Here is a 13,996-nt window from a genome sequence, read left to right on the forward strand (position 1 = left end):
AGAAGTGCAATTTATATATAGCCACTAATTGACTCAAATGTATCTAAATTAATAAAACACATTAACAGTCCAAGTGAGCCAAAAGGTTAAAGTAGTCCACAGGTGTGTGATGAAAAGGAATCTTCCGACTAACAGTGATATCAACCACGCTGTGTTTAGACCAACAGGAGACCTCCACCACAGATAGTACTGACTCTTACCAGAATTCAGTAAAAATTAGGCATGAAATCAAATCCAGCAGCAACATACAGGGTAATCTTCAACCAGCAGTATCCATAAATTGATATTCACCAATAAAATCCAGGCTCCATAGATGCAAAAGAGACACCAAGAGAGGAATATAGTGTAATACTGTGCTGGTTTATTGTAGCATAAAAAGGCTAAATGCTTACTTACATTTCCAAAGAAAGAATAGGCATCAAGCGGACATAAAATTGGGTACAAGATAAAAAAACAACACAGCCGGCCGGACTGTGTATAGGCGTGCGTCCGGATATCCGGATCCTTACACCTGGTAAACGCGGCAACGTCAGAGCGTCTCCTCCCGACGTTTCGTCACAATGGGGACGTGTTCACGGGGTGGCTCCCAGCGCTTCTAGTAGACACTCAGACACTCCCAACAGGGGCGAGTGTACCTGGGAGTGATGTCAACAGTTCCCTAGGAAGTGCTGTGAGCTGAACCTGTGGCCACATACGTTTTTCTGAACATACAGTACTGTATACAGAGCGGCTTTAAATAGATGAGCACCAACCTCTGGCTACATACAGAGCTGTATACTGTACACCAGCGGCTTTACTCTACATACAGTATACCCGGCGGCTTTAAATAGGTAAGCACCATACTCCTCAACATTGTGAGTGTGCACATTGTTTTTGTTTACCTTTAAAACTTTTGCAACACAGAGGTACAGTATTTTGAAGTGCAGTTTAATTTGTTTTATGTTTACAGTGCACTTTATACAGTGTTTTTTTTTTTTTTTTGCCGTAATATTTTTTTATATGAATAAATGGTTGTGGAACGAATCATCTGAGTTTCCATTATTTCCTATGGGGAAATTTGCTTTGATATAAGAGTGCTTTGGATTACAAGCATGCTTCTGGAACAAATTATTCTACCAAAAGGTTTCACTGTTCTTTAAAAAAAATATATATATTTTTTAAATATTTAATATTTTAAATGCAGTCTCCAGCACTGAAATTACTTATTCACTCTTATACACTGGGAGCTTTTCAAATGTGCAATAGAAGCTGCAGCAAGTCAGGTAGAGCCCACCTCATTTCCTGGCTGGATGACGCCTATTATCATCTGATCTAGGGCTGCAACTAACGATTATTTTCATATTCGATTAGTTGGCCGATTTATTGTTTCGATTAATCGGATAATATCCTTAAATTTTTTTAATTGTTTTTTTATTTTTCATTTTTTTTGGGCTTATTTGTTGTTGGGCAGATTACAAAACACAAATTGCCTAAAAAACACATCACATGCTTTTCAGCAGCTTCTCCATTGAACCCAAAAAAACGAAATGGCACCGTTTTGCGTTAAAAAGTCCCTGCCCTTTCCAAATACGCAGCAGCTGAAAAAATAATCATGGATGTGAACTTGTCCCATAGGAAAACATGTAAATGAACTGTAGTGTGTTTCTGCAAAAAGCACCAAAAAAACTGAGGTGTGAACCCAGGCCTGAGATGTTTAGTAACATAATGGTACGTAATAAGTACAAAAAGAGCAAATAATTGCTACTGTAAGGGGTTCATTTTTTTACGGTGGGACAGTGAAAGTAATATTTACAGTAGCGATTTGCTTTTTTGTACTATAAAGGGCAAAAAAAATGTTTTAACCCCATTATGTTACTGACGGATTAATCGATTATGAAATTAATCGATTACAATTTTCATAATCAATTAGTTGTCGATTAATCGATTAGTTGTTTCGGCCCTAATCTGATCCTTTCTCCCCAGCCTGACTGTCCCTGGCCAATAATCACATGGGTGTTACTGGGCAGTATGCATTTGCATTAAGTAACACCCGCGTCTTCATACTAACATCCACCCATCAAAGGTTTTGCTACTTGCACACCTCTTCACAAGAGCCAGCCTAGTGCTTGCATCAGGGCTGAGAGGGCTCTTATTTCTGGAAGCTATGTACAGCAGTGGTCATCAACCCTGTCCTCGGGGCCACCTAACAGGCCTGGCTTGCAAGATAACAAATACATCACAGGTGATATCATTTGCTGCTCAGTGATTGCAGTATTCTAGTCTGCATCTCCCCAAGGTAATTCATAAAACCTGGCCTGTTAGTGGACGAACACCCACCCACCAGCCATTATCTACGATCTCCCTGCATTGTATATAGAAGCACAGAGACCCAGTGATTACATCATTGGGTCCTAAATAAGGTAGTAAAGTAATGACTAAGAAAATATTTTATTTAAAAATGGCATTATAGTGTTAAGAGGGGAGGAACCAGGGAAGGCCAAATATAAGCAGATTAAACTTCAGCTTTAAGTGCACATTTTTTTTTTATTTGCAGGAAACCAGGTACCAGTTGCTGCAGTTGAGGCCAGCACAGAGGGCGTCTTGGATTGGTTATGCTATTGCGTACCATTTGCTTGAAGACTACGAGATGGCTGCAAAGATCCTTGAGGAATTTCGGAAGACCCAGCAGGTATTGCATATTATTTAGTTTTATTATTTCTTAATTGCCTATTACGGGACACTGGTTCAGGAACATTGGGTATGTTGTCACCTTAAGGAGATTGAACACTGCTAAAACAAAGCTGTAAGGATAGCCTAATTTCTAACCCCTTCCAATTCCAGCATGCCTCAGTTTTATGGCTAATGCCTTAGGACAAGGGTTATTTAACTCATAAGACTGCATTCATTCCCTTTCCCCCAGAGTCCATATATGATTTTTGTTTGTCAGTCGCTGCTTTTACACACCTGATCACCTCTATGGTCTAGGAAACTCGGAAACAACGATTATTTTCATCACTTTCGGTTTCCCCAGATGTGCACAGCGCTATTTAAAAATAAAAGCATCTCGTCACACACTGATCTTTGTGTGATCTAATAGACCCCAGATCTCTCCATAAGGAGTACCTGTCACCAGTGTTCATTTTGTCAGCAAATTTCAATTTAGTTTGTCTAAATGGCATTTTAGTTTTAGTTCCTTTTTGGTCTTCTGCAATTGTTTTAGATTTAGTCGACTAAATCTCCAATACATTTTATTAAACTAAAATCGTATGGGTGTAGTTAATTTTGTAATGCCTTATTAGTCTTTTGACTAAAATGCAGTTTTAGTCGTATGTTAGTCATCTCAATTGTTGTGTTTTTTTAGACTAAAATAGTAATAAGTTAGTTGCTGAAAATGTTTTAGTCTACAAAGTTAACACTGCCTATTGCTGTCACAAGGGATGTTGGATGTTTTTTTTTTTTTTTTTAAAGCATATCTGCACAAATACAATGAAACATAAAACATTGCAACAACCACCATAATATTCTCTAGGGTCTATGCTAAAAAAATGTGTAATGTTTGAACGTTCTAAGTAGGGCTGCAACTAACGATTATTTTCATAATCGATTAATTTTGCAGTGATTTGCATTTTATTTTATTTTGGCCAATTTGTTTTTGTGCAGATTAACCACTTGCTGACCCGCGTATTGTAAATGTACGTCCTCTTTTTTTAAATATGGATATCTCAGTAACGGCAGCAGCTGCTGCCACAACTGAGGTATCCATATTTTCTGTGGGCGGCCGTGTAAACGATAACGGCGGATTCGCCACGAGATCGCGGTTATCGGTGGCGGGAGAGGGGCCCCCCCCTCCCGCCGCTTTTCCGCGCCCTCCGCCGCTTACCGTAGCCGTCGGTAGCGGCGGAGGAGATCTGATGCTGCCGCCTGGAGAGCGAGGACTTGAGTGAGGGCAAGATGGCCCCCACCCGTCCTCATAGCTCTGCTGGGCGGAAGTGACGTCAAAACGTCAGTCCCGCCCAGCCTCTTAAAGAGACAATTTTTTTGTTGTCATTTTTTTAAATGACAAATTTTCCTTTTTTTTTCTTTCTTGCATTTAAGCCTAAATATGAGATCTGAGGTCTTTTTGACCCCAGATCTCATATTTAAGAGGACCTGTCATGCTTTTTTCTATTACAAGGGATGTTTACATTCCTTGTAATAGAAATAAAAGTGATAATTTTTTTTTTTTTTTTAATTTCAGTGTAAAAAATAATAAAATCAATAAAAATAAATAAGAAAACCCAAAACATTTTTTTTTAAAACCGCCCCGTCCTGACGAGCTCGCGCGCAGAAGCGAACACATACACGAGTAGAGCCTGCATATGAAAACGGTATTCAAATCACACAAGTGAGGTATCGGCGCGATCGTTAGAGCGAGAGCAATAATTATAGCCCTCTGTAGCTCAAAAAATGCAACCTATAGAATTTTTTAAACGTCGCCTATCGAGATTTTTAAGGGTAAAAGTTTGACGCCATGCCACGAGCGGGCGCAATTTTAAAGCGTGACATGTTGGGTATCATTTTACTCGGCGTAACATTATCTTTCACAATATATAAAAAAAATTGGGCCAAATTCATTGTTGTCTTATTTTTTAATTCAAAAAAGTGAATTTTTTCCAAAAAAAGTGCGCTTGTAAGACCGCTGCGCAAATACGGTGTGACAAAAAGTATTGCGATGACTGCCATTTTATTCTCTAGGGTGTTAGAAAAATATATATATATAATGTTTGGGGGTTTTAAGTAATTTTCTAGCAGAAAAAAATGTTTTAGTCTTTTAAACACCGAATCTGAAAAACACCTAAGGTCTTTAAGTGGTTAAAAAACACATTCCTGCAAAAACACATTACATGCTTTTCTGCAGTTTCTCCATTGAAGTATATTGAACCAAAATAGCACCATTTTGCGTTTAAAAAAAAAAAGCCCCAGCCCTTTCCAAATACGCAGCAGCTGAAAAAAATCATGGATGTGAACATGTCCCATAGGAAACCATGTAAATGAACTGTAGTGGGTTTCTGCAAAAAGCACCAAAAACAGAGGTGTGACCCCAGGCCTGAGAGGTTTAACATAATGGGGGTTAAAAAAACTAACATTAGTACAAAAAGAGCAAATAATTGCTAATGTAAGGGGTTAATTTTGTACTGTTGGACAGTGAAAGTAATATTTACAGTAGCGATTTGCTCTTTTTGTACTATCAAGGGCCAATTTTTTTTATTTTTTTAACCCCATTATGTTACTGGCCGATTAATCGATTATGAAAATGGTAATCTATTTTAATTTCATAATCGATTAGTTGTTTCGGCCCTAGTTCTAAGTTACTTTCTAGTAAAAACATACAGATTTTTTACATGTAAACTAAAAGTGGCAGAATATGCCCGGTCTTCAAGCTCATAAGAATAAGGAGCAAACTGTGAAAACGCATGCAGAATGTGTGGTTAACACACGTCAACGTGCATTACGTCACATGTGCAAAGGTGTGAATCGACCTTAAAGCTTTTTAAGGAGAATTTTTACAATCTCCTGCTCTCCTGATGATACCTTGCCCTAGGACAGCAAGTAAGTGGTAAAATCGCCCCAATGTAGACAGATTGCATGAAAAAATACCTCACAAAGTGACTTAATGCCTTTTTGGAGAGAAATCATCAATTTTTTTTAACCACAGTGACACAACACAAAGTAAGGTGACATCTCCCAATCAAGGACAGATAATGAACTGACACCAACAGTGGGACACAATTCCTGTCACTGACTCTAATAATGAGGCACAATTCTTCCCACTGATGCCAACAATGGGCAACTGTTCATCCCAGTAATACCAATGATGGGGCACTATGCCTGGGTAAAGGGAGAGAGGCTGCAGCTACTGGAACATGTTACTTGTTCCACTCATGTAAAATGTTCCAAAAGGTGAACTTATCCATGCAGTTTATGGATTGTGAACTTTTGCTCCTTTTTGTACTTTGTGATCGTTTTTGCCCTACTTTTTGATAGTTGTTGTACTTGTGAGAGAGAAGGATCTGAAGGATTTGTGCTTTGCTGCTTTCTGTACATTATGAGCCCTTTTACTAGTAAGGGAACCATGTTATAATGTCTATTTAAAAAAAAAAAAAAAAAAAAAGTTTAATTAGTGTGTGGATATGCAGGTGTGTAAAAGCTGTGTCTTCATGTACTGTATGATCTGTCAAAAGTCATACTTGATTTGCTGCAAAAAGTAGTTTCTCTGAGAGATTATGCAATGTAACTGGCATTTACACAATTATCTGCCACTGATTATTATGGTACAAGGCTTTGTTTGTTTCCGAAGCAAACAACAAATGTGACTTTGACTTCTTACCTCCATTTTGTTAAAGACACTTGCCCTTGAAAATGATTATTACTTATGACTGTTGTGTAGAACTAAAATTTAAGGGCACAATTCCATCTTTTTAACCACTTAAGCCCCGGACCATATTGCTGGTCAAAGACCAGAGCACTACGTCGTTTTAACTGACAATTGCGCGGTCGTGCGACGTGGCTCCCAAACAAAATTTTTTGCAGCGGCGCAATGTCACCTGGGACTTAGCCCACATGATTGACGTGCTTTATAAAAACTTCCCCCCCGGCGGATAAGGCGCGTCACGAGTTTCCGGAAATCGCCGAACTGTGAGTCGGCTCTATACGGCGCCTGCGCACAGACTAGGCGCCGTGTAGAGCTGACTGCGCAGGCGCCGTATAGTGCTTACTCACAGTTGGGCTATTTTCAGAACTTGTGACACACCTTATCCGCCAGGGGGGAAGTTTTTATCAAGCACGTCAATCATGTGGGCTAAGTCCCAGGTGACATTGCGCCGCTGCATAGGAACGCCTACTTCCGCGGGAGTGAGAACCCGGAAGCCGGGTGGAAAAGAACAATAATACGGTATGTACAGCGAAAAAAAAAAAAAACGCATACTGTACATGTTCGGAAGTATGCTAAATGTAATGGTATATACATGTTTTTAGGGTGAACCTCCGCTTTAAGCTCCGTTACAAAGACTAACCTTTCGTACTAGCACTCCACCCCACCACTTGCCGACGTCGTACTGCAGCAGGTGGTTCGTTCACGCAAATTCGCTGTACCGGTACGGTGGTCCCCTTTAAGAGTCGCATTACTTTAAATTTCTTATTTAGTAGTATTTTAGTAGAGCTTGGTACATGCACCACAGTACGTCATGGGCAATTATCTAAAGTGGAGTATAAATTCAAGCTATGGCCTAATATGTATAGTATCCCACGACCGGCTGGCCCTCTCCTCCTTCCCTTCCAACTGATGTCAGCAGGCGAATCTCGGCCCCGCCCGCTGCATCTGTCAGATGAGGAAAGGAGACATCAGACCTGTCATGTGATCGCGATCTCTGCTCTGAAATTGGGTATTTACAGCATTTATTTTTATAAATCGCACGCAGAGGGGGTTACTACAATGGGAGGCAGGGCTGATGGTGTATACATGTTAGTGACTTAAACACTTTAAACTCTCAGCAGATCAGTCTCTACAAATTCAGCACAGTGCCTAAAATGAAGAGCAACTGAGCATGTGCAGAGCAGGGTGAGACAGTGTATTACTGGATTATAAACAGTAAAGGCACGTATTTTTAATGTTTACATAGCTATACCTGCAAAAGGGGCCAGCCTGAAGTGCTTTAGTAGGACTTCGTTTTCTGACTAAAGTTCCACTTTAACCAGAATATTCTTCTCCTGTCTCTCTGTGCTGCCCTGGCTCATCAAAAGGAAGTTTTTCTCAATCATACGTATGTGGTTCAGGCTGTGAGTTTATTTTTCAGCAACTTCTTCATAATCTAGTGCAGCTTTGCATAGTAACCAATCAGCTTCTTTGGTTGGTTTTTTTTTTTTTTTTTTTTTGCTTAATTGAACAAGCTGAAATTAGAAGCTGATTGGTTACTATGCACAGTTGCACCAGATTCTGTGTACACCATTTTTAGTAAACTCCACCCCTGTCCATAAAAGGTAAAATCCTATTTCTTATAGCTTTGGGTACATTGGCAAGGAGTTGATTCCTGTCGTTTTTTTGTCTTTGTTACGCAATTGGAGATATTTTCCTTTAAAAATTTACTACAGTCTGTGTGACACTCATAAAAGAACTGGGATGACTGATACAGGAAAGCATAGATAGCCTAAAAACATTTTCAAAAGTTCTAATGCTTTCCCCATTCTAATAAAATGTTTTTATCTGTCCCCTGTTGAATATATGCAGAGAGCTGTCACTGCTCCAAGCCTGTATATATAAATCCTTCACCTCCTGGATGCTAACCGAAAGGAGCTCAACCATGCTTCACAAACTCAGCAGGAAAGCGGCAAGTTGCACACTGTCAGATCAAATCCAACTTTATCAGAGCCAGCCAAAACACACTGCAACCCTATCTAGAACCCCCAAATGTTTTACCCAATACAGGCTTGATCACAATATTGGGTGAAATGTTAATAGAGGGGATGGGCTGCAGTGTGCTTTGTTCAGGTAAAGTGATGTAGGATGTGTTGACATCATTGGTGTGTGACTTCCTGCTTGCCTGTTTTAGACATGATTATATTGCTGTCAGTGAGACAAACAGAAATCCCGACACGGTTTGTAGACTGTACCAGTCTGTCCCAACAAAATATAAAGTTTGGGCTCAAGTTGGACTTGAAAATGTATCAATACTTGAAAAAATATTTCATCTGCCACCAATAACCCTAGGTTCACACTTCTGCTTCTCGTGTGGGCCACGTTTGCACGGCAACCAATTTAAAGGATTTGCCTGCTGTATCTGCGTTTCTGCAAAAAGTGCATGCATCATTTCAAAAACATGGCCGCAGGGAAATCAAATGGTCTTTTTGAGCATACGATGTCCCCACTGTTACGGCACACGCACTGCGATTTTTACATGCATGGGTGTGCCATTCAGATTGACTGGCAGCCCTGCACGGTTTCATAGAACAATGTGTTTTCACTGTGGGTTGTTGTGGGTCTGGGAATCCACTGATATTTGCACCCCCAGCCACACGCAGAAGGTGTGAACCTATCAACTAGTAGGCTTTTAAAGATCTTTAAAACTCTGTATGGTATAGCAACCCTCCCCTTCCTTTGCTACCAGCTGTCTTTGCAAGTTAATTAGGGGTGTTATCTGGCTAGGGTGTTCTTGGCAACATGCATTGAGAAAAAGTTGGGTAGTTATTGCTGTGGCCACCCTGTTGAGGTCTTTTTTGAGTCAGTCTGCAAGTGAAATGTTAACTAACAATTTGTTAAATTGCCAAGCTGATTTCTGTATTTCTTCTGTACAAGAATTCTCAATTAAAGTTCTCTACTTTTTTTCCTCTTTAGACTTCTCCCGATAAAGTTGATTATGAGTATAGTGAGTTGCTGCTTTATCAGAACCAGGTTCTTCGTGAAGCTGAGCTGTTTAAGGAGGCATTGGATCATCTTTGTACCTATGAAAAGCAGATCTGTGATAAGCTAGCAGTGGAAGAAACAAAAGGTACGTTTTACAAGTTTCATGTGCATTTGTTATTTAAACTGTGTGGCTAATATTAATTCGGAATAGGTTGTATATTATTGACTTTAATAATGTATCATACTTGAATTTGACGCCATTGCTTCTGAATGAGATCTTTCGTTTAATCCCATAACATGAGTAGCAGTTTACAATTTTATTGTGGATACGTGGCAGTCTCTCCCTTTTTGATTTAAAAAATAAACAATTTTTTTTTTGCTTTCTGGGTTTGCCCCTGGATGATTTACCCTAGCTGTCTGTATTGAGGGTTGAGGTGCAATAAAAATCTAACAGGAATACTAGGACTCCAATACTAAAACATTTTTATTCATTTTTTACATACACATGTATGTGGCGTGTGTCTGTGTGCGTTTTTGAATTCTAACACTTTTTATTTTATTTATTTTTTCCCAAAAAAAATCTTTTACATTTTTGGATGGTTTGTATGAATTTTGGAACTGGTTGTACTTTAATAAACATTTACTCTGTTTTCTTTTAAACTATCATATCTCCAGAATATGTACGTCGTGAATGTGAGGTCAATGTTTTAAATTCTAACTGGTATTATGGTGCTTTTTAAATAGTATCTAATGCTCTTCTTTTTTTTTTTTTTTTTAGGAGATTTACTACTGCATTTGGCTCGATATGAGGACGCATCAGATGTGTATCAGGCTTTGCAGGAGAGGAGCCCTGAGAACTGGTCATATTATAAGGGTTTAGAAAATGCCATGAAGCCAGGTAAATAATCATATATTTTTTATATATATATATATATATATATATATATATATATATATATATATATATATATATATATATATATCTCTATCGGTGTTAAAAGGGAATGAAACTTAAAAGAAAAATACTGACAGGTAGGCTTCTCGGGACCAAAGAGGCTAGGGAGAGTCTGCTCTAATATGCTGGGCATACAAGTATATTATGGTTAAAAGTTCCTGGGGCCCAAATTACATTTTTTTGTTAGAGGTTTAATTCTGCTTTAATCTAAAAGGAAATGCATAAAAAAAAACACTGCTATATATTAAAGGATCACTAAAGGATTTTTTTTTTTAGCTAAATAGCTTCCTTTACCTTACTGCAGTACTGGTTTCATGTCCTTATTTTTTGCTTTGAAGTTGCTGTAATTCTGCTCTGATCTCCACACTTCCCGGTTGTCTGGCTCCTTATAACCACAGTACTGGGAGCTTTTAACGGTGGTCTAAGCTGTCATTACTGTGTGTCTAAAACTCCTCAGAACAAATCAGATTCATTTTAAAAACAAAACACTGCCCTGGATTTGTTTGTTTTTGTTCTGTGGGTCTCTTTACTTCACATAAACATGAAACCAGTTTAAAACCGAAAGTGAAACTAGAGGCACATTATATGATTGAATTGTATCTATTTTTAAAAGGAATCGGTTAACTTTTATGTCTCTATACCCTGTAAACAGTCATTTCAGCAAAAAAAATGTTTTCCTTTAGTGACCCTTTAAAGTGGATTATAAATCCTGTTTTTGTTTTTTTCTTACCCCAGGCTCAGTTTGAAAGGTTTACCCTCACTTCCTGTCCTGGGGACAACCTTTTCACTTGACAGAAGTGAGGGAAGCAGCAGCATTGCAGACAGAAGTAAAAAAAAAAAAAATTCTTGGGTATGGAAAGGTTAGAATTGAAGGCAACTTTTTTTTTTTTTTGTCAAGTTACCCTGTTTCTGATTTTTCCCTCATTTCCTGTCTTGAAAAATGTCCCCAAAACAGGAAGTAATGTGAAATCTCTCTAATGAAGCCCCGAATAGAAGTAAAACCTGCCAGGGTTTGTAGCCCAAACATTACATTTAAAAAAAAAAAAAGAATAGGTGTGTTTGAGATTGCTGTTTCTTCTTTTTTTTTTTTTTTAACCTGGTAACTGTCAAGCGATTATGCTGATTCTGTTACTTTAGAACTGACCTGGGAAAAACATGCAGCAAGCATATTTAGAATATCCTTGTCCTGCACATTGGTGCTAGGTCAGATAGAAGAAAATAAGGAAGCCATGGCCTTTTTTTATGCCAGCTAGATGAAAAGTGGCAGCCTATGTAATTCTATCATTAAAGTGGAACTCCCGCTGATCGGAAACCTCCCCCCCTCCGGTGTCACATTTGACACCTTTCAGGGGGAGGGGGGTGCAGATACCGTTCTGGGAAAACTCGGCTCCCAGAGCACAGCGGGAGCCAGTCAGCATGCGCTGCGCGACTCGCGCATGCGCTGTAGGGAACCGTGCAGTGAAGCCGGAGCATTTCACTTCCTGGTTCCCTCACCGAGGATGGCAGCGGTGGGGCAGCAGAGTGACGAGCTATCGCTCGTCCTCTGCTGTGGACGGCGCTGGACTCCAGGACAGGTAAGTGTGCCGATATTAAGTCAGCAGCTGCAGTATTTGTAGCTGCTGACTATTAAAAAATGTTTTTTTCAGCGGACATCCGCTTTAAGAATTTAATTTGACATTGTGGAAGTTGATTTACTAAAATTAGAGTGCAAAACCTGGTGCAGCAGTGCATTAAAACCAATCGGCTTCCAGTTTTTTTTGTTTTTTTTTGGTCAAAGCTTAATTAAACAAGCTGAAGTTAGAAGCTGATTGGCTACCATGCACAGTTGCAGCAGATTTTGCACTCTCCAGTTTTAGTAAATCGACCCCTGTATGTTAATGGTCACCAGTTTGAGGTGCTTTTCAGATCACCCAGATTTTCATTGAGCTGTACATTTTAACTTCCTTTTGAACTGGTTGAAATAGGTTTGCATTCTATAGACTGAACTCAAAGCCTGCCTTAAACGGATGAAAGCCTGTTCACATGGACTCCATACATTGTACAATTTTCTTATTCCATTTCCTTTAGCTTTACCTTCAACTATGTAGTGCAAGGGCCTGTTTGCTTACAAATTAAGTGTAAGGTTTGACCTCATATATGGTTTTGGTCAATCCTAAAAGAAAGTTGTACAAGCCAAGTTGTATAATGTATAGCCAGCTATAGTTTGCTCATAAATGGTGAGTGTGATGGATTTGCCTGCTTGCTTCTTGCACCCCCTACTGACTCTGATGGTAGGCTCTCCCTTAGCTGCAGATCTTAGCTGTAATCCTGCAGATTACAGTAGTTATTTTTTATTTGTACCATGTGTGCCATATTAAGCAGAACTATGTTAACAAAAACTTGTGTATGCATTTGCAGCCACTGTAGAAGAGAGACTGAAGATTTATGAGGACAGTTGGACTAAGTTTCCAAAAGGTTTAGTGCCAAGGAGACTGCCTTTAAACTTCTTAACAGGTATGTAAAAACATGAGTTTTCCTACGAATGTACAATTGATTCGTTGTTTGTTCATCCATAGCTCTTTGTTTTTAGGTGAAAAATTTAGAGTGTGTTTGGATAAATACTTAAGAATGAACTTCAGCAAAGGATGTCCTCCAGTTTTCAACACTTTGCGGTTGTTGTACAGTGACAAGGAGAAGGTAAAGTAATGTTTTTTTTTTTTGTAATGGTGGCTAAACTGATTTCTTTAGGCTACTTTCACACTGAAGCGATGGGTGCGTCGGCGCTAAAGTGACGCTATTTTTAGCGGCGCTGTACCATTGTTTTTGCCGCGATTTTAAGGCCACTAGCGTTGTGGTTTTAACCACCACTAGCAACCGAAAAAGGGTTAAATCCGCCGGCAAAAACGCCACTTTGCAGGCATTTTGGAGGCGCTGCCCATTGATTTCAGTGGGCAGGGGCGCTGTAGGAGCGGTATATAAACTGCTCCTACAGCGCCTCAGATGCGTCTGGCAGGACTTTTTTTTTACCGTCCTGCCAGCGCAATGCTCCAGTGTCAAAGCCCTCAGGCTTTCACACTGGATATAAAGAAGCAGCTCTTTCAGGGCGCTTTGCAGGCGCTAATTTTAGCCCAATAGCACCTGCAAAGCGCCTCAGTGTGAAAGCAGTCTTGGCACTACACTAGAATTTTTAGAGCGAATCATGATTTATTAGATGTAGCCTTCAGTGCATACAATAGCTCCTTGGTTATGTAGTCAACCAAAATTTTCACTTACGAAAGGGTTATTTGTAGGGGTGCAACGGATCAGAAAACTCACGGATCGGATCGATCCTCGGATCAGGAGTCACGGATCACGGGTGTCCCGTCCCCCCCCCCTCCTCGGGTGTCACAGGTGTTCCCCCCTCCCCGGGTGTCACAGGTGTTTCCCCCCCCGTGTCACAGGTGTCCCCCTCCCCGGGTGTCACAGGTGTCCCCTCCCCGGGTGTCACAGGTGTCCCGCCCCCCCCTCCTCGGGTGTCACAGGTGTCCCCCCCCCCCCCCCCCCCCGGGTGTCACAGGTGTCCCGCCCCCCCCCCTCGGGTGTCACAGGTGTCCCCCCCCCTCCTCGGGTGTCACAGGTGTCCCCCCCCCCCCTCCTCGGGTGTCACAGGTGTCCCCCTCCTCGGGTGTCGCAGGTGTCCCCCCCCCCTCCTCGGGTGTCACAGGTGT

At 40.3% G+C, this 13,996-nt stretch overlaps 1 protein-coding gene across 1 annotated transcript in view; it reads left to right on the top strand.

Annotated features, from left to right (window-relative positions):
- NAA15 (N-alpha-acetyltransferase 15, NatA auxiliary subunit) overlaps positions 1-13,996 on the top strand; it is a 62,375-nt gene that overhangs the window by 20,478 nt on the left and 27,901 nt on the right. Inside the window, exons 5-9 of the mRNA XM_040331134.1 lie at positions 2,534-2,668; positions 9,347-9,500; positions 10,134-10,253; positions 12,708-12,803; positions 12,880-12,986. Of these exons, the coding sequence (XP_040187068.1) occupies positions 2,534-2,668; positions 9,347-9,500; positions 10,134-10,253; positions 12,708-12,803; positions 12,880-12,986 (612 nt within the window). The remainder of the gene's footprint in view (positions 1-2,533; positions 2,669-9,346; positions 9,501-10,133; positions 10,254-12,707; positions 12,804-12,879; positions 12,987-13,996) is intronic.

The sequence above is a fragment of the Rana temporaria genome, chromosome 1 (assembly GCF_905171775.1).
Source record: "Rana temporaria chromosome 1, aRanTem1.1, whole genome shotgun sequence".
NCBI classification, from domain to species: domain Eukaryota; kingdom Metazoa; phylum Chordata; class Amphibia; order Anura; family Ranidae; genus Rana; species Rana temporaria.